The sequence below is a fragment of the Hylaeus anthracinus genome, unplaced genomic scaffold, assembly GCF_026225885.1.
Source record: "Hylaeus anthracinus isolate JK02 unplaced genomic scaffold, UHH_iyHylAnth1.0_haploid 0, whole genome shotgun sequence".
NCBI lineage: Eukaryota > Metazoa > Arthropoda > Insecta > Hymenoptera > Colletidae > Hylaeus > Hylaeus anthracinus.
In genome coordinates, this window is record NW_026533254.1 from 19,191,305 (window position 1) to 19,207,231 (window position 15,927).

A 15,927-nucleotide genomic window follows, 5' to 3' on the forward strand; every position below is an offset into this window, starting at 1 on the left:
AGGAACGATTTGCAACATTGTTGACATTGTAAGATTGTTGAAGTTCGGAGAGGGGCGATTTGCAACTTTGTTTACTTTGTAACATTGTTGAAGTTCGGAGAGGGGCGATTTGCACTTTGTTGATTTTGCAACATTGTCGAAGTTTTTAGAGGAGCGATTTGCAACTTTGTTGACTTTGCCAAAATGTAAAATCGGGCCAGAATTTGATACGTACGAAAAATGTGCCCCTTGAATTAGGCAACTTATACTTACGGATATGTCGGGTCGGTTGCCTGCTCGTACCAAAATGTAAAATTTGTCGAGAATTTCGATACGTACCAGATATTTCTCGTGTCACCTCTTCGCATTTTTTTGTTGTTCTGATACCAAAATGTAAAATTTGGACTGGTACATTTAGGAATGGAATCCTAACTGTAACCACATGAAACCACCTTAATGTAACCCGCCAATTGGTTTGTAGGTCTGGTTGTTACCACGTAGGTGCGGAGTGTGCCCTTGTTAGATGGCAATCATAGCTAGGCAATTGGTAGGCCCTGTTGCTGCATCGTAGGCGCCGACGTGCCCCTTTTAATGCGGCAACCTATACTAGCCTGTTTAAAACTACATACATACATACAACTAACAGTATCGTTTCGGAGAATACACGCGCTAAAGAAAGAGAAAACATTACACATGTTCTGTGCTCTTTCCACTAATCTGCTTGGCTTCTCGCTTTCACGGGCCTCTCACTTCTTTTTGGATCTCTCACTCGGTAGGCGTCTTCAAAAAAAAAAGGTGGGGTTAGCGAGTTACTGATCGCGTGACAATACTGTACATGCTCTAATAAAGCAAATAATGTTGCTTCATTTTAAAATGCATACTAAATGTTACACTTTTTTCTTGATAATAATTATTTTTGCGGTTTTATAAATATTGTAAGATACACATAATCGAATCTGTTAGTCTCGATAAGGAGAGACGCATATGCCAAACCCGGGATGAACGGAAAATTAAAAAAAAAGCCGTCCGACAGGGAACGTATTAATCGCATTTCCATTGATTACATCATAACAATAGAAACAACATATCGTATCGTCGCTTCGAGAGAAGTGAAATCAAGCGTATCGCTGGCGGATGCCGATCCCGGCAGGGACAAGTCAAAGGAGACAGCCTATGTGGATAGTAATACCGACCACAATGCCGTGCCGAACTCAATTCTCAGGATCGATGATGAATTTGTAAATTATGATGCGTAAACTATCATTGACATTATATATAAATAATTTCATATCTAGACCTTGTCTCTTATTCAGATTGTCTTTTATGTAACATCACTGAATTGTGCACAATCCTATTACCGTTATAACATCAACTTGTTGAGCAATCTAATATAAAGATGAACCAAAAATTACTTTATATGCAAGTGTTATAAATCATTTTGTAGCCTTTGAAAAGCTCTTCCCTATTTAATTATTAGCTATATTAATTCATTGATCGTTTAATTTTTGTCGTTTTAGTAAAATCATGGAAAATTTTGAAATTCGAGTACTTTTATGTCGCTACTTGAAGCAAGAGTTCCATACTGCGATTCCGAATCCGCGTACGATTTTTAGCAATAATATTAATCGATGAAAGGTTTCGCGATACCCGATACGATTGGTACAGTTCCACTCTCCACGTAATATACATATTTTCGATGATACCGATGCGCTAAATGATGTTGATTACATTTTATTTCATGTTTTTAGCGATAGGTGATACGATACACCGATAACCTTGTAAAATCAGAACATATTGTAAACGCTGACCAAACGATATCGCTCTATAATTATATAAAACTCTGAATACTGAGATAATAGAAGCTAGACTGCTTGGAAGAATACCGCTCGCGTAACTTGATTAAAATAAACGTCTCAATTTACATAACATTATTGGTACATTTTACTCAATTCACGTACCATTGTCTAGTCTGCAGAAAGGAATAATTAATTTGTTTTATCAGAATTTGTTCGAATTACGAAACGGCCGCGCTCCACCGGGATACTCTGTTAATATCTCCTTAAATCACTAAATCACCCTCCGAACCACCCCTTTCAAGGACCTCCAGCATTTTTGGGACACCCTGCATTGTATAATCAATATATCGTTTCATTTCTAACACTTTACATCTCCAGAATCTTATAATCGGTTCAGACTTTAAACATTAGAATCTCCACACTTTTTAAGCAATACACACGCAAGTTTTCTCGCAAGTAACTCGCTAACGAAAATGTCTGTAATCTGTACTGTAGTGGAACTTTTTCCAAGCCCTACTGTCAGAGTTGATAAAGAGTCATAAACAAGTTAAGCAACTCTGAACGACTGAAACTTTTTGGATATAAAAATCTGGCGCTGTTCAATCTCGTGTAATTTACGTCACATTCGATCCCCCACTATGCCAGCTAATTTGTTTATATACTAGCACGCCGCCGTTTGTTCATTTTCATCGCAAACAGTACGATTTCGCGCAAGTTCAAATCACTCGTGAATAGATTGCACATAGAGTTAAAATCATGGCAACGGTGAAATTCAAGGATGTCTCGCCGTACGCGAAACAAAAACCCTCACCGGCCGTGCAAGACTATGTCTATCAGGAGTAAGTAATTGGAGAATCGTTCCATACGAAGTATTAACTATACTTTGAGAATTTCTCTCTGGCCCGCTACTCGGCCACTGTGATTGATCGCTGGTTTTTCGTTAATAATTCAAAAGCGAAGCACCAACCGACATTTTTGCAAAGAAAATTGTGGTTCAAAATTGTCTCAGCTACCCCCCACTTCCGGTTCTTACACGAATTCTAGGATACCGTGTATAATCCGAAATGTTACTCTAAAACATGTTCGACTTCGTGAACCTTTAACAATTCTTATCCTTTGCCTATAATGAACACAAATTTCGATTCAATTCTTGGATGATGCTTCGGTTGGTTGAATTTTTCTCTTCTTCGGTTACTGGAAAGTTATTTTAACTTAATTACAGTTACTTGAAAAATCTCGCGACAAAAAGAGACTCACTCCAGCCAGTAGTGAAACTCGCCCTGTTTGGCGCAGGACGTGCTGGAACGATTCATTTGTCAAATATTATGACCAATCCTAACGTAAAATTGTTGTATATCGTTGACGATCTCGAATCGAAATGGAGCAACCTGAGGGACTACTGGCATCTAGATAATGTTACTTTCTTGAACAGTAAACAATGGGACAAGGTATTCAACGATCCCAAGTAAGAAGCACCTGTTTTTCTATCAAGATTATCAGAAAGTTTCAAAGCACCGGTCATTTTCTTCCAATATTTTTTTGTATTATTGCATACTGTGTGCATTTTGTAGTTTTTTGCATATTCGAATTCATCATTTCCTATAATATAATCGCATAAAAATCCGCACTTTAGCACAATAGCAATTACACAATTATTGAATTTGTACTTTACTCGAGGTGAAATATATTAAAGGTTCTTAAATATTTAATTAACAATTTATTCGTAATTATTTAGCGTAGATGCTGTTATCGTCGCATCGCCCACATTTACTCACGAAACGATTGTAAGGAAAGCTCTGGAAGCGAAGAAATCGGTCTTCTGTGAGAAACCAGTGGCTGAAGATCGCTCGAATGTTCTAAAATGTTACGAGACTGCAAAGAAGGTCGGCAAACCGTTGTTCTGCGCCTTCAACAGGCGTTTCGATCCTAGCTTTTCATTGACCAAGGAAAGGGTCAGAAACGGCGAAATTGGTCACGTTCACGTGATTAAGACTATCTCTAGGGACTCTCCTCTTCCTAGCGTAGAATACTTGAAAACATCTGGTGGAATATTCCATGATTGTATGGTTCATGACTTCGACATGATAATTGCAATTCTTGGAGAACTTCCAATCAAGGTAAAATAATATTTTGTAACATCATCATTGGCAAACTTCCAGAACAAACAAACAATAATTGAAAATTTCATCCTCAACTTTGATATATTTCTTTCACGTATCACATATATTCTACTAGTCTACTTGAAATTTTAAATAATTCATTATTAGCCTGTCAGTGTAAATGAAACCAATCGTATTTTCGAAATATTTGATCGCAGGTTGCCGCCCAAGCCCACGCACACGTTCCAGAAATCAAAGCCATGGGTGACTACGATACAGTAGTAGTAACTCTTTACTTTCCTTCTGGTACCTTGGGGATGGTCGATGTGTCACGAACCAGTTGTTATGGGTACGATCAGCGTCTCGAGGTGTACGGTCAGAAGGGCATGATAACTGTGGACAACGAACGTCCTAATCCTAGCCTTACCACCCAGTACGGTCTTCAAGGAGCTACTCAGAACCCTATCTGGTATTCGTTTCCTAGCAGATACATGCATGGTTATCGCAACGAGCTAAATCACTTTATCGACGTTGTTAATGGAAAGGCTCAGATGAACGTTCTGCCTAAAGAAACCCTGGCGGTTAGCAAGGTTGCTAGCGCGTGCGCCGAGTCTGCTCGCACCGGCAAAATGGTCGAAATTAAGTGGTCGGACGAGGAACTCTTATAAATAATGTGATTCAATTACCAATTTCTACACACAGCAATTCTTCTTGCTTAATTGTTATCTCCTTAAAAGTAACGGTGTCATCCTCGACATTATTATCGTTTGTTCAGCATTCAAGTAAGAGCGATAAGGTGCACCTAAGGATCGAATTTCATCTACCAAATGAAAATTAAAATTGTTATGTTTGTTGCTATGAGCTTGGTTTTTGTACATTATTAAATTGATACTGCCGAAAAAGTGTTTATAAACGACATTGATAATGCTTTTAGAAGCTAAATATACTTTGTGAAACAAACATAACAATCTCATTTAAATGAAAGGTACCAACAATTCCAAGTCAATCCAAGAAGATGTTAGGTGAAAATTTTCCTCGAGAAATTATCATTAACGGAACCTCCACCAAAATCGGTTGTATAGTTTTTCAGTTTTTCAAGTTCAAACAAACAATGCTATACATTATATACAATTTTTTTTTTATTATAAATTAGTCCCTTGAAAATGATGTATGGAGATTTACAACTTAACCCTTCCGACCTTAGTGGGACATGCATCTCCCACTGAATATTTCTAATTGCCTTTGGCCAAATTACAAGTGAGACTAATAGGAACATATGCAAGAAAAATTTAAATCATTCGCGCTAGGGCAAATCTTCTCTTCTTATTCAACTACAGCCTTCGACTGAGCAAAATAAAAGGTACAAAACACAAATATACCACTTAGCCAAAAGTTAATTCGTGCTGAAACAACTCTGCTGTTAACAGAGTGTAAGAAGGCTTACTTCCTAACATAATAGAACGTGACTATTCAGAAAAATACGTACAAGTATAGAAACACGGGTGAATTACGTTGTTACACTTTCTTTTTTTTTTAATCGGTATAATAAAGAAAATACAGAAAAATACCATACCCTAAGCAGATAATAACAGTACAAAATTCATGTTGTTTGCTATGTAGACTCAATGAATAGTCACCAAAAATAATAAAGGTTTCCAATCGAGAGTTTTGCTTGTATTTTAGACTGTTTGATCCGTCAGGACCATCCCGCGTTATAATGTTTATTTATTTGATAAATTACGGAGGAACTAACTTTCAGAGGCAAGCTGATTTATTAGAAGGCCTGGAACATTCGTAATGTGAAACTATGCTTTTGGCTCTTCATTTTCTGCATGGATTTGAACTAGTAAAAAAATAGTAAGAGCGCTAACGAACGCGACCGAACTTCTTTTCTATCTCCACAAAAAGAACGAACTGATCGTCTAATTAAATCTTATAATTCTCCTTAACCTAACCCTAAACTTATGCGTATTGCGGTAATTGTAGTTGAATTCCACACCACACTGACTCGCCCCTATTGAAATTCAACAGACTTAATTCACCTTATAAATTCTGGATACATAACAAAAAAAATAGGATATGCACAGGATATATAGCTTCACCCTGAAAATGGAACCTAATCATCCAGTTCTGCTCGGCGGAATTAAACCTATACCGTCGAACGATAAACGTGTCTCTGTCTGAGCGTTATTGGTCACTTGGTGCATCAACATGAGTAATCATTGTATGAAAAATCGCTACAAGTAAACAAGTACAAATTCTCTTATCCTCTACATTTGTTATCTGGATTTTTAAAAGTTTCATTTCCCCTCTTCGTTGCCTTAAAATTTTAATGATTTCGCGAATAACGCAGCGGTAGCTTGCGCCTTATCTCCGTTTAATCTGCGCAATTCCCCGATAACTTGCGCCCTGGTAAAACCCAAGGCCACGATCTCTTCGACTGTTTCCTCCGTGAAAGGATCTTGAGAGTGCACTGTTGTGTCTAGAGCGGTTGATATGCTTGACGAACTCGAAATCCCGCTTGAATTATTACTTCCTTGACCATCTACAAAGTATACGGAAAAGACACTCCTTCTGCTTTTTAACAGACGATAAATAAATACACAAATACGCAAGGGAAAGTGATCAACTCTCGGTTTATTAGAAACATCAATCCGGATGAATTAAAGGATCTGGTTTCTTGTTATTTGGATTTTCCTGGATGAGAGAAAAATGTGTTCAATATCGGTAGGAATTTGCTTACTCCTGTTTCATTGGCAATAAGTATTTTTAGAGAATCATTGTGGAAAAAGGAAGGGGTTGAGACAGATTCATACATACCTTTTTGTTGACGTTGTTTCGTCGCATCTCTAGAACTATCCTCCAGAGCTCTTTGAAGTTCCCTATCGTCGAAAACCTCATCGTCAAAAGCCGGATCATTGTTGCCACTCAACCTTGCACACTCAGGCAAATCGCCTAAGAAAAGACATTCTTCTATAGTATAACTAAAAGAGATATTTCACAGCAGCTGGTGTTTTTGAAAAATTCACCTTCCGCAAGAAATGGTGTTTCAGTACCAGTAGTGCCAATTTTTAGGACATTTTTCTTCAAGTCTATGCAACACTGGTGCCTCTTCAACATGTCCAAACCAAATAACATGTCCAATTGTTGATTTTCAAGGACACTGAACGATGTCGTTAAGTGATCGTTACCAATCTGAATTTGTACCATGTGTATACGTCCAATAATTGGTTCAGTTCCAACACCTTTAGCCACTCCAGCCCACCTTGAGTCTACTAATCGCATTATGTGGCACCTTTCCGCACAGGCAGCAGACATTATAGTTGACTGTGCACCTAATTTTTGATATTATTCTTTTACCGAACGTCATAGAGAAGTATTTTTTGGATGGGAGTATCAAGCTATTTAAAAATACAAAAATATGACTCGTGCGAGAGTGCAAATTCCAATGTCTAAAATTAAACTGTACCCTCCATGAACAACCATACTGTAAAGAATGACTTTCAAAATGTACGAATTTAAAAATAGACACCCACTAACCGAATGCAGTGAAAGATATTTGAAAACAATCTTGTCTCCGATCTAAGGGTGGTATCAAATATTTGTCACACGAATTTATACATTTCATTACTTTTTATTAGTTAAATTTAAATGTAGATAAAGACATTATTGATCAAATTTAAATGTAAATGGATACACACCTGAATCAATAAATGCTATAACTGGAAATCCATTGACTTTACAATTAATATATAACATAACAACTGTTCCAAATATTTCCGGATTATACTCCATTGCAGCTTCCATATTGGCTTCAATGTTTTTTTGCCTAATTTCCTCTGCAATTAGCCTTTGTGCTTCCGTATCAAACGGATCTGCATTCATCATTCTTAATCTTTGAGCCTGACGTTCATCTCGAGCTTTTATTTGCTCTCTGAGTACAGTAGAAAATCTATCTATAAGTCACAAAATTATTTAATTAAAACAAATTTTCAGAATGCTAAGATAGCGATCTAAAAATATATATTTCCAAGATTCACCAAAATTTCCAGATAATAAAGCATCGGCTAGTCTAGAATTATTCTGTTTGAGCAGTGCTAGCTGATCTGGGTTAGCTAAGAACATATCTCTTATCATCGCTGGATCATCCTCGCTTCTAGGATTTTGTACTCTTGCAGCATTATTCGAAGTGGTAGGCTGTCGATTAGTGGACACTTCTGGTACTCTGATGGAACTGCAGTCCAACATGGGAACAGCTAAAGTAACGTATCTTGGAATTTAATACATTCTCTTCTTTACTACATAGAATGCGCTCTTAAACAACTCACAAGACAATCCCATTGGAATAAACTATCGTTAAATCAACTGCTGTGCAAAGCTTCAATCATTCTGTTTGCACAAACAAAACCATGCAGAGCAACTGTAAGGTCTTACAAATATTCAAAAGTTCATCTAAAACATAATGTATTCGTAGCAAAATATTTTGGTTCTTCGTTTAGCCATCCTACTACTTTTGAACACTATGTATAATTTCAGTTTGAAATCTTCAACTATCATTTATAAAGATTATATATAGATGGTCACAACTAGAGATAAGAATTATTTTTATTTAGGCAACATTGAATGGGTTCAAGAAAGCAAATAAATTATCACTCATCAGTTGCACTCATTATAGTCAGAGTTAATAAAAAATTTGAAAGTCACTGCAATACATGAGAGCAAATGCATGTAACAAGACTACAAAAGTAAAATTCAAACTTTATATAATTCATAGCATAAGAAATAAGTTTTGACAACCAAAATCTTTTGCTTTATATACAATCAAGACATGATTTTGATGGCAGAATAAAAATAGACATACATAGGGAAGCATGTTTAGTCGAGTAGACAGATCCAAGTTTGTACACACTGGAATCGTGTGTGTGTGTGTGTGTGTGTGTTTTCAAATAAGATCTACTTGAGCAATGTGAGGAATACAGATACAATTTACAATTGAATAGTTACATTTTTGTCTGTATATTGTTAAATATATTCTTATGAAATTCAATCGTATCCTGTTGTTCATTTTTTAATCATTATTGGAAATTGTTATCTAGATAAGAATTTTGCCTATCTCTGATACAGAGTGATTGAAAACGTAAATCGAAGCCGAAAAGCTAACCTCACGACCCGCCTCGATCGCTGCATTAAATAATGATGCGGATTGAAGCTGACCTCTGTCAAAGGGGTGAAGGTTGCCACTCTGGTGCATATGCTGCAAGATCACCGCGTCACCGTCCCGGATCCCGTGATCTCGTAACGATTTTTTGTCGTCCATCAGGGGAAGACCATTGAACGCGATTACGATCTCGTGAGCCGGGACGCCGCTCTCGATCTCGCAGAAAGCCTTGAAGTTTTCCAACTCCAACTCCTCGCTGACATCTAGGACGAAGATGTCGTCGCTGAGCGTAGTCACCGTCACTTTCATCGTTGTCAAACGTCCTGGCTAAGGCAGGTTAAGGCCGCGCGGTGCAGGTGATAAGGAAACACTAAAAGGGGGATTGGACTTTGATAATGTTGGGATGCCAGCGCGACGAATTTTCACACGAGAATTTTTCGCCGCTCCTCTCCTCTCACAGATGGGATCACTGGACGAACAGCGGCTCCGAGATGTAAATAACAACCCAGCTCAGCAAAAATACAGTCCGGTCTGGCCGGCTTCGAAACTTTAAGGCCACCTAGATACGATTCGAGACATCGAAACGGAGGACATCGCGTTGGCGCGCTTTTTTAATTTCATTACGCGCGGTAAATTCAAACTTCTAGCTAGCAGTTTTGCATGACTTTTCCGTAAGAGTCGCGCAATACAGGTTCTTCCATTAAAATAGTTCATTCTAAATTATTAAAAAAAAAAAAACAACATCTTCATTCCAATTTAAAGTACCAACTCTATGATTAAATGTGGAAAATAATATCTGGCAAATGATCACCTTGGGACTTCTGAGAAATAGTCATCCTTTTCAGAAATTTTTAAATAATATTTATAATTGCTTTTGGATCATTGACATAAATTTATTAGCGCCTAATCGACTGCAGTGTACTGTTGCATACTGTTGCCTACTATACATGCAATCATAGTTTCTCTAAATTAAAAATATTATCAATTTTGTATACAAAACGGTTCAAATATGTTGTAACACATTAAAAATTAGTTATTAGTTTGAAATATTTATAAATGGTTAAATTAATATAATACAAATTGTACGTTCTTATATTGTATACAATATTCACTATTGTAAAATGAAATGTAATTGAATCTCTTCTTTGAAATATTTTTGAAGAAGGCAAAGAACTTTAAGATTTTAAAAAACTGATTTTGTATTATTTTCCTACATTTTCTCAGAAATTTCAGTTCAGCAGATATGCCTACATGCGATCGATCGCATCAAAAAACACTAAACGTAATTTGAAGTTTTGGGTTAAGAAACGTAGATGTGGATGAAGTGTAGGTCTATCACTACCAAGCTATACCATACCGATCGAATAATACCTGATAATGATAACACCAATCTGAGTAAAGGTAATTTTACTCTACCAACTGACTGTACATATATCAACTCATTCAATAATCATTCTGTCTCATACTTTGTCAGTGATAAAATACCTTGATCACGTGACAATAAACAGTGCTGCTAACTCAGTATCTGTCAAGTTTTCAAAATAATTTGTCAAAGTACTGCGAGGGATGAGACAATTTTACATTCGGTGCTTGAGATATTCGTGTAAAATTAAATGCAAATAAGGTAGTTTCAATTAATCGATCCCTGTGCTTGTTAATATTCCGATACTTTATAAAAAAACAAAAATATTACATCTTTCGGTTACGTTGTTTGTCAAAATGACATCTAAAACGGAGGTTACTCTGGAACACTTTTATATATTTAATGGAACGTATGCAAAGAAAGAAGGGGAGGCAAGTACATACAATTCGGCAATAAAGTATTTAAAAAATTTGCAAAATCATGCTTGATATACATATAACATAAAGAAGTCATCATGTATCCTCTGTGCAGGAAGAGAAAAAAATTCTTTATTATTATCCAGAAAGAGATTTAGATGTTCAGATTAAAAATATAGGACTCAGCGAGGCAATTATTAATTTTGCAAAGTGTGTATAAACACAATTATATTTTTATGTTAAAATCTTTCCTATACGTTGCATTAGTTTAACAAGATTAAATTCTTATATTCACATTTTTAGATCATTTAATCCTGAACAACCTTGCGATTATTGTCATACGCATAAAACTCGTCAAATATATTATCAACCAGAAGAAAATTTTTGGATGGTTATGGTATGTTTTCTGCAATATTCATAAACCAAACCATACAGAACAATTTTTTTGTTATTTGAACATATTAAATATATAATATGATCCTAAAATTACATGATTCTTTTATAGATTGTTGGAGTACCTTATATGTGTAAAGATAAAGATGGTAATAAATATATAGAATATCAAAACGATGAAGTTTCTAGCAGTGTTTGTCAATCTATATTAAAACAGGCATATGTTATGTTCAGATTATTCATGGGCTCGTTTGACACAATCATTAACGAACCTGAATGTGGATCTATAACATTACTAAAACATAAACTTGAACATTTTTATTCGAGAGTAAATATATATTTAATAACACATGCAATATGTATATATTTTAGCGTATTGTTTGTTTTAAAATCATACATTTTTCACAGTATTTATTATCCTTGAAATTAAATAACAGTGATATTTTGGATGTTTTCCAAGGCTTACAATTTTTACCTCTTGACAAAATAACATTTTTACGAGTACAATGTTTTATGAATCTCATAGAAGCTATGTTTTCGCAAGTGAAGTATACAGCATTTCTTTATAATGATCAAGTTGTATGGTTAGTAACATTATAATTAATGTATTAATACAATGTATTCCGATAGGAAAAATAATACTATATTGTTATTTAGGAGTGGGATAGAACCTGAAGATATGCAAGTAGTTTATAATTACTTAGTAGGTACACTTTTACCAGCTCATCTCGAAAAAGAACTACACGGGGATTCAATGCCCAGAAATTCCCCTTCGCCATTTACTACTTCGCATTATGGAAAGTAAGTACATATATATTTACATATTCCTTGATATGTGATGTTATAATAAGCATATGCGATACAAATTTGCAGATTCGTCACCGGCCCTTCTAGCGTTAATGAACCAAGTTTAATTGGAAAATCTCCTACAGTGTTTATAAATTATTCTACAAAACCAATCTCTTTATATTTAGTAGTTTATCGATCGCTAAGTGCTACCATTTGTCTTTTTGTTGACAGTAGGTATCTCTTTCCGAAAAAAATACTGTTATTAATTTTAAAGCTTTAAATCTGCAAAATTAAAATGTTTATTTTACAGGTAAAACAAACTTGTTAATAGATTTCTTTAAAAGTCTTGATGGTTTCCTTGGACCACAATTGACCACTCTTGTTAGTTCAGTTGCAGAACAATGTGCCAAACATGTTATAATTACACCTGAGTCTTGTACAAAATACTTGTATTTTAATAAACTTAATTTAGCATATAAGAGTACGATACATCTGGATAATAGACGATGTTCTAATGTACTTACAACACCTGAAGTATTGAGGGTTATTACAGACATATACAATGATACAAACAAGTTAGTATATTATATAGCAATGTTTTTGTTTTAGATAAGCTATTACTTTGTACTGAAAGATATTCTTGATTTTCTCTCGTTTCAGGTTAAAAGAAGCTGGTGAAATTATTATAAAAACTATGAGCGATTATTGGGTTATTGGAAAATTATCAAATTTGAGGGAATTTTTTGTAGTTATTCAACAAAAGAGTGCAAGTATAATTGAAATAGAAGGTACATATCTAATTATGTTAATTATATAATAAAGTTATATTAAATAGCTATTATTCATACAGGAATGTTCTTCTTTCAGATGAAGTAAAAAAACTTTGTGAGAAACAACTAAAGAGTATATTTTTCCACTAGCAAACGTAGTGTCGCGTGCTTTAAAGATTTATCAGTCATTAATGTCCCATACTTTTTTGTATGACAGTTATATTGTTTTTTTACTGTTTCAATCATGTACAAGCAACGTATAATCAAGCATGTAAGCACTGTAATTAGAGAATGTTATATAATTTATACATCAAATTTAATGTAAAATATAAATTCTGTATATACATATATTTTTAATACATTCAAATTGCTTGAACGGCATGTTTTCCAAATGTTATGGTAATCATCATACATTCATGTATTTCGCAAACATTAGTCAAAAGTTTCTTCCTCGGTATCTTTCTTTTTTTGAACAATGTTGGAAAATTTCTTTAATTTTGCTACAAAAAATCCATCCATATTATGTACATGTGGATAAAATCGTTTTGTGAATTTTAACGAAGGATGAAACCTATGTTGTCTGTAACTAGTAAAACCATCAGCACCAAATTCTATGCCAGTAGGTACCACTTTTACGTCACGTTTTTTAAGAGCATAATCGACAACCCACTCATTCTCTTCTGGTAGTATCGAACAAGTGGAATAAACAATAATACCACCTGACTCTGAACGAGCATTAGCGCAGTCTATAGCTGCTAAAAGTAATTCCCTTTGCAATGTACAACAACGTTGTATGTCTATTTCATCTTTATTGGTTTTAACACTGGGGTCTTTCGAAACAACACCGGTACCAGTACATGGTGCATCCAATAAAACTCTATCGAAGCCTTTAATAACCTGAAAATTATCCTATTTACTTAATGTATTCGTGTTAATGCAAAGAATATTTATCTAAATAAATGTCATTTACCGATGGCATCTTCCGTCCATCATAAGTGCAAATTACAGAATTCACAATGCCAAGTCTATGAAAATTACCAACAACAGCCTTTATTCTTTCTTCATTCGCATCATTCGCGAAAAGTACACCTGTGTTTTTCATAAGCGCCGCTATATGTGACGATTTTCCGCCAGGTGCAGCACACATATCCAGAATCCTTTCGTTCTCTTTAGGATCTAAAGCCATAACAGGTAGAAAACTAGATGCACCCTGCAGAATATAATGTCCTGCCAGGTACTCCGGTGTTGCACCCATTGGAACTTGCGAAGAATAAACTACTAATCCAATTTTTGTCCATTTACCTATCGGATCTAAATTAACACCTCTGTTGATCAAAGCCTATGAAATATAAGTATATAATTATTAGTGATATACTCTAAAAATACATTAAAAAATATATATGAAATATTTATTTTATATTTAATTTAACGAATACCTCTGCCAAATCGCGACGACGCGTTTTTAATGTGTTTGTTCGTATCGTCATAGGTCGTTGAACTTCGCTAGCTTCCAAAAATTCTAATAGCTCGTCTAGTGGAAATATTTGCATCAATCTTTCCATTAAAAAATTATTGTAACTATAGTATGTACATAAATCACTCCTGAGAATGTCCATGTATTCTGTACGCGACCTATAAGATAATTGAGTATAGAACTTCTATGAAGTTTCTTCATAAGTTACTTTAGTGACAAGGAATATACCTATTCACGTCGCGCAATCTTTTAAAGTCAGATAATATCATAACAATGTCTTTTATTCGTTGTTGGACATCTTTAAGATTAGTAACATCTGCAAGTTCCTCTTCAGTAGGAAAAGTGAAAATACATTGCTGTGAAATCATATCATTCATTTCCTCTTCTGCCAGTTTTCTAGAAAATAATTGAGAATGAATGAGAAAGAAGACACTCGGCGTGATCCAATTATAAATAATATATTTACTTCTCTTTTTCCTGTTTTTTCTTCAATTTCTTATTTGCTTTTTCTATGGGAAGTAGATCATTGTTATCATCCTCTACCGTGCCTTCATCCTGAGTCATTTCATCCTCCTCCTCTGTTTCTTCATCCTCGTCTAACTCATTTATATCATGTTCCTTATCACTTTCTGCAATATCACTTTCATCCTCCACATCACTATCCATTAACTTCATTTTTGTATTTTTCTGTTTTGCACTTTTGTCTACATATTCATCATTGGACATATTACAATCTTCATCCAATTCCATTTGCTCATTTTCATCGCTTAAACTACCATTTTGAACTGATATGGATTTAGAAAATTTCTTCTTCTTTTTTGTCATTTGTTTCGGTGTATCCTTGATATTCTAGTATAATAAAATCATACAATTTCCAGTAGTATTGTTGACACATAAAGCATAATTATAAATGAAAGAACTTACATATTTTTGTATTGTATGTTCTGCTTCTCTATGCTTTTCCATCTGTAATTTTTTTATCTTTTCTTTTAAACTCTGTTTTTTTAATAACCGTTTCCTTGCACGTTGTTTTTGCCGATGACTTAATATCTTTTCTTCTTTTACTATGAAACAATATAAAGTAATTAATATGTGAACACTTTTCAAATTAATATTAGATACAAAATCACTACTTGGTTTAGTTTACTGAGATATCAATTATGAAAAACCCTCACAGGCAAATAAACTATAATTTACAAATAAAATTGTAATTCATAGTACCTAATACTCCTTTTGGAAATGTTGGATCTCCTTGCTTCTTTGCTTTTTTTCCACGACCAGTTGGAGCAGTCACCCCATCGAATTTAGCTTTTCGTCCCATCTCGTTTAGTATTTCAGGTTTTTGTCAGAATAATGTAAGCCTGCTAAAATATAGAAAGAATAGTAAGGTTTGACACCTTCTAGTTATGCGTAAGTTTTAAAATATTAAAAACTTACGATTCGATTACATTAACTTTTAACTTTCAAACGTCGTAGTGAAATAATATTAAAATAAATAACTTGTATTGAAATAATATAAAAAGCAGTTTAAGTTTTTGAAAGTGAACACGTGAGTCATAACCTAACTTCTGTATTTACTAGTAGTCAAAGCAAGTCAAAGTAACCCCTACGCCCTACCATCTGCCATCTGCTGCCATCTGCTGCCATCCCTGGTGATCTCTGCCATATGCATAAGCATAAAACTACATTT

At 34.7% G+C, this 15,927-nt stretch overlaps 5 protein-coding genes and 1 long non-coding RNA gene across 9 annotated transcripts in view; 3 read left to right on the forward strand and 3 right to left on the reverse strand.

The window, feature by feature from the left end:
- The window catches only part of LOC128894542 (probable enoyl-CoA hydratase, mitochondrial), a 3,858-nt gene extending 3,303 nt beyond the window's left edge, over positions 1-555 (reverse strand). The window contains exon 1 of the mRNA XM_054156363.1: positions 319-555. The gene's annotated coding sequence lies outside the window, so the exon portion shown is untranslated. The remainder of the gene's footprint in view (positions 1-318) is intronic.
- A 101-nt stretch (positions 556-656) lies between these two features.
- Positions 657-1,950, forward strand: LOC128894568 (uncharacterized). Its single transcript, XR_008461593.1, has 3 exons — positions 657-1,231; positions 1,497-1,638; positions 1,728-1,950. It is a non-coding gene; the product is annotated as an uncharacterized LOC128894568 (long non-coding RNA).
- A 497-nt stretch (positions 1,951-2,447) lies between these two features.
- Positions 2,448-4,732, forward strand: LOC128894591 (uncharacterized oxidoreductase YrbE-like). The gene is made up of 4 exons (XM_054156429.1): positions 2,448-2,614; positions 2,998-3,240; positions 3,511-3,892; positions 4,093-4,732. The coding sequence occupies exons 1-4, from the start codon at positions 2,532-2,534 to the stop codon at positions 4,540-4,542; spliced, it is 1,158 nt and encodes a 385-aa protein (XP_054012404.1). The 5' UTR covers positions 2,448-2,531; the 3' UTR covers positions 4,543-4,732.
- A 263-nt stretch (positions 4,733-4,995) lies between these two features.
- LOC128894575 (protein DDI1 homolog 2) lies at positions 4,996-9,921 on the reverse strand. 2 transcript variants are annotated; one of them, XM_054156414.1, is made up of 6 exons: positions 9,089-9,921; positions 7,915-8,130; positions 7,576-7,830; positions 6,904-7,209; positions 6,695-6,829; positions 4,996-6,419 (listed from the first exon to the last, which is right to left on the reverse strand). In XM_054156414.1, exons 1-6 carry the CDS (start codon positions 9,339-9,341, stop codon positions 6,196-6,198), a joined length of 1,389 nt encoding a protein of 462 aa, XP_054012389.1. In that variant the 5' UTR covers positions 9,342-9,921; the 3' UTR covers positions 4,996-6,195. The 2 variants fall into 2 exon arrangements, with proteins under 2 accessions (XP_054012389.1, XP_054012398.1); XM_054156423.1 differs by having other exon boundaries at positions 9,036-9,163.
- Positions 9,922-10,460: 539 nt separating this feature from the next.
- On the forward strand, positions 10,461-13,139 carry LOC128894711 (vacuolar fusion protein CCZ1 homolog). Of its 2 annotated transcripts, XM_054156657.1 has the most exons (10): positions 10,461-10,830; positions 10,931-11,021; positions 11,115-11,208; positions 11,317-11,532; positions 11,613-11,788; positions 11,862-12,005; positions 12,078-12,223; positions 12,304-12,568; positions 12,654-12,781; positions 12,861-13,139. In XM_054156657.1, exons 1-10 carry the CDS (start codon positions 10,752-10,754, stop codon positions 12,911-12,913), a joined length of 1,392 nt encoding a protein of 463 aa, XP_054012632.1. In that variant the 5' UTR covers positions 10,461-10,751; the 3' UTR covers positions 12,914-13,139. The 2 variants fall into 2 exon arrangements, with proteins under 2 accessions (XP_054012632.1, XP_054012640.1); XM_054156665.1 differs by lacking the exon at positions 10,931-11,021 and having other exon boundaries at positions 10,461-10,826.
- On the reverse strand, positions 13,097-15,836 carry LOC128894703 (probable 28S rRNA (cytosine(4447)-C(5))-methyltransferase). Of its 2 annotated transcripts, none has more exons than XM_054156635.1 (8): positions 15,675-15,836; positions 15,459-15,601; positions 15,162-15,301; positions 14,704-15,086; positions 14,466-14,633; positions 14,200-14,395; positions 13,734-14,102; positions 13,097-13,660 (listed from the first exon to the last, which is right to left on the reverse strand). In XM_054156635.1, the coding sequence occupies exons 2-8, from the start codon at positions 15,556-15,558 to the stop codon at positions 13,196-13,198; spliced, it is 1,821 nt and encodes a 606-aa protein (XP_054012610.1). In that variant the 5' UTR covers positions 15,559-15,601; positions 15,675-15,836; the 3' UTR covers positions 13,097-13,195. The 2 variants fall into 2 exon arrangements, with proteins under 2 accessions (XP_054012610.1, XP_054012619.1); XM_054156644.1 differs by having other exon boundaries at positions 15,459-15,598; positions 15,675-15,834.
- Between the last annotated feature and the right edge of the window lie 91 nt (positions 15,837-15,927).

Bases quoted from the DNA above. Each gene is read 5' to 3' on its own strand.
- LOC128894711 (XM_054156657.1), top strand. From the start codon at position 10,752: ATGACATCTAAAACGGAGGTTACTCTGGAACACTTTTATATATTTAAT. The intron at 10,831-10,930 runs GTACATACAATT...CTGTGCAGGAAG, and splicing joins AAAGAAAGAAGGGGAGGCAA to AGAAAAAAATTCTTTATTAT. The intron at 12,569-12,653 runs GTTAGTATATTA...CTCTCGTTTCAG, and splicing joins ATATACAATGATACAAACAA to GTTAAAAGAAGCTGGTGAAA.
- LOC128894591 (XM_054156429.1), top strand. From the start codon at position 2,532: ATGGCAACGGTGAAATTCAAGGATGTCTCGCCGTACGCGAAACAAAAA. The intron at 2,615-2,997 runs GTAAGTAATTGG...ACTTAATTACAG, and splicing joins CAAGACTATGTCTATCAGGA to TTACTTGAAAAATCTCGCGA. The intron at 3,893-4,092 runs GTAAAATAATAT...ATTTGATCGCAG, and splicing joins TTGGAGAACTTCCAATCAAG to GTTGCCGCCCAAGCCCACGC.
- LOC128894575 (XM_054156414.1), bottom strand. From the start codon at position 9,341: ATGAAAGTGACGGTGACTACGCTCAGCGACGACATCTTCGTCCTAGAT. The intron at 6,830-6,903 runs GTGAATTTTTCA...GTCTTTTCTTAG, and splicing joins AACACCATTTCTTGCGGAAG to GCGATTTGCCTGAGTGTGCA. The intron at 6,420-6,694 runs GTATGTATGAAT...TATACTTTGTAG, and splicing joins GAAACAACGTCAACAAAAAG to ATGGTCAAGGAAGTAATAAT.
- LOC128894703 (XM_054156635.1), bottom strand. From the start codon at position 15,558: ATGGGACGAAAAGCTAAATTCGATGGGGTGACTGCTCCAACTGGTCGT. The intron at 15,087-15,161 runs GTAAGTTCTTTC...TTATTATACTAG, and splicing joins AACATACAATACAAAAATAT to AATATCAAGGATACACCGAA. The intron at 14,103-14,199 runs GTATTCGTTAAA...TATATTTCATAG, and splicing joins GTCGTCGCGATTTGGCAGAG to GCTTTGATCAACAGAGGTGT.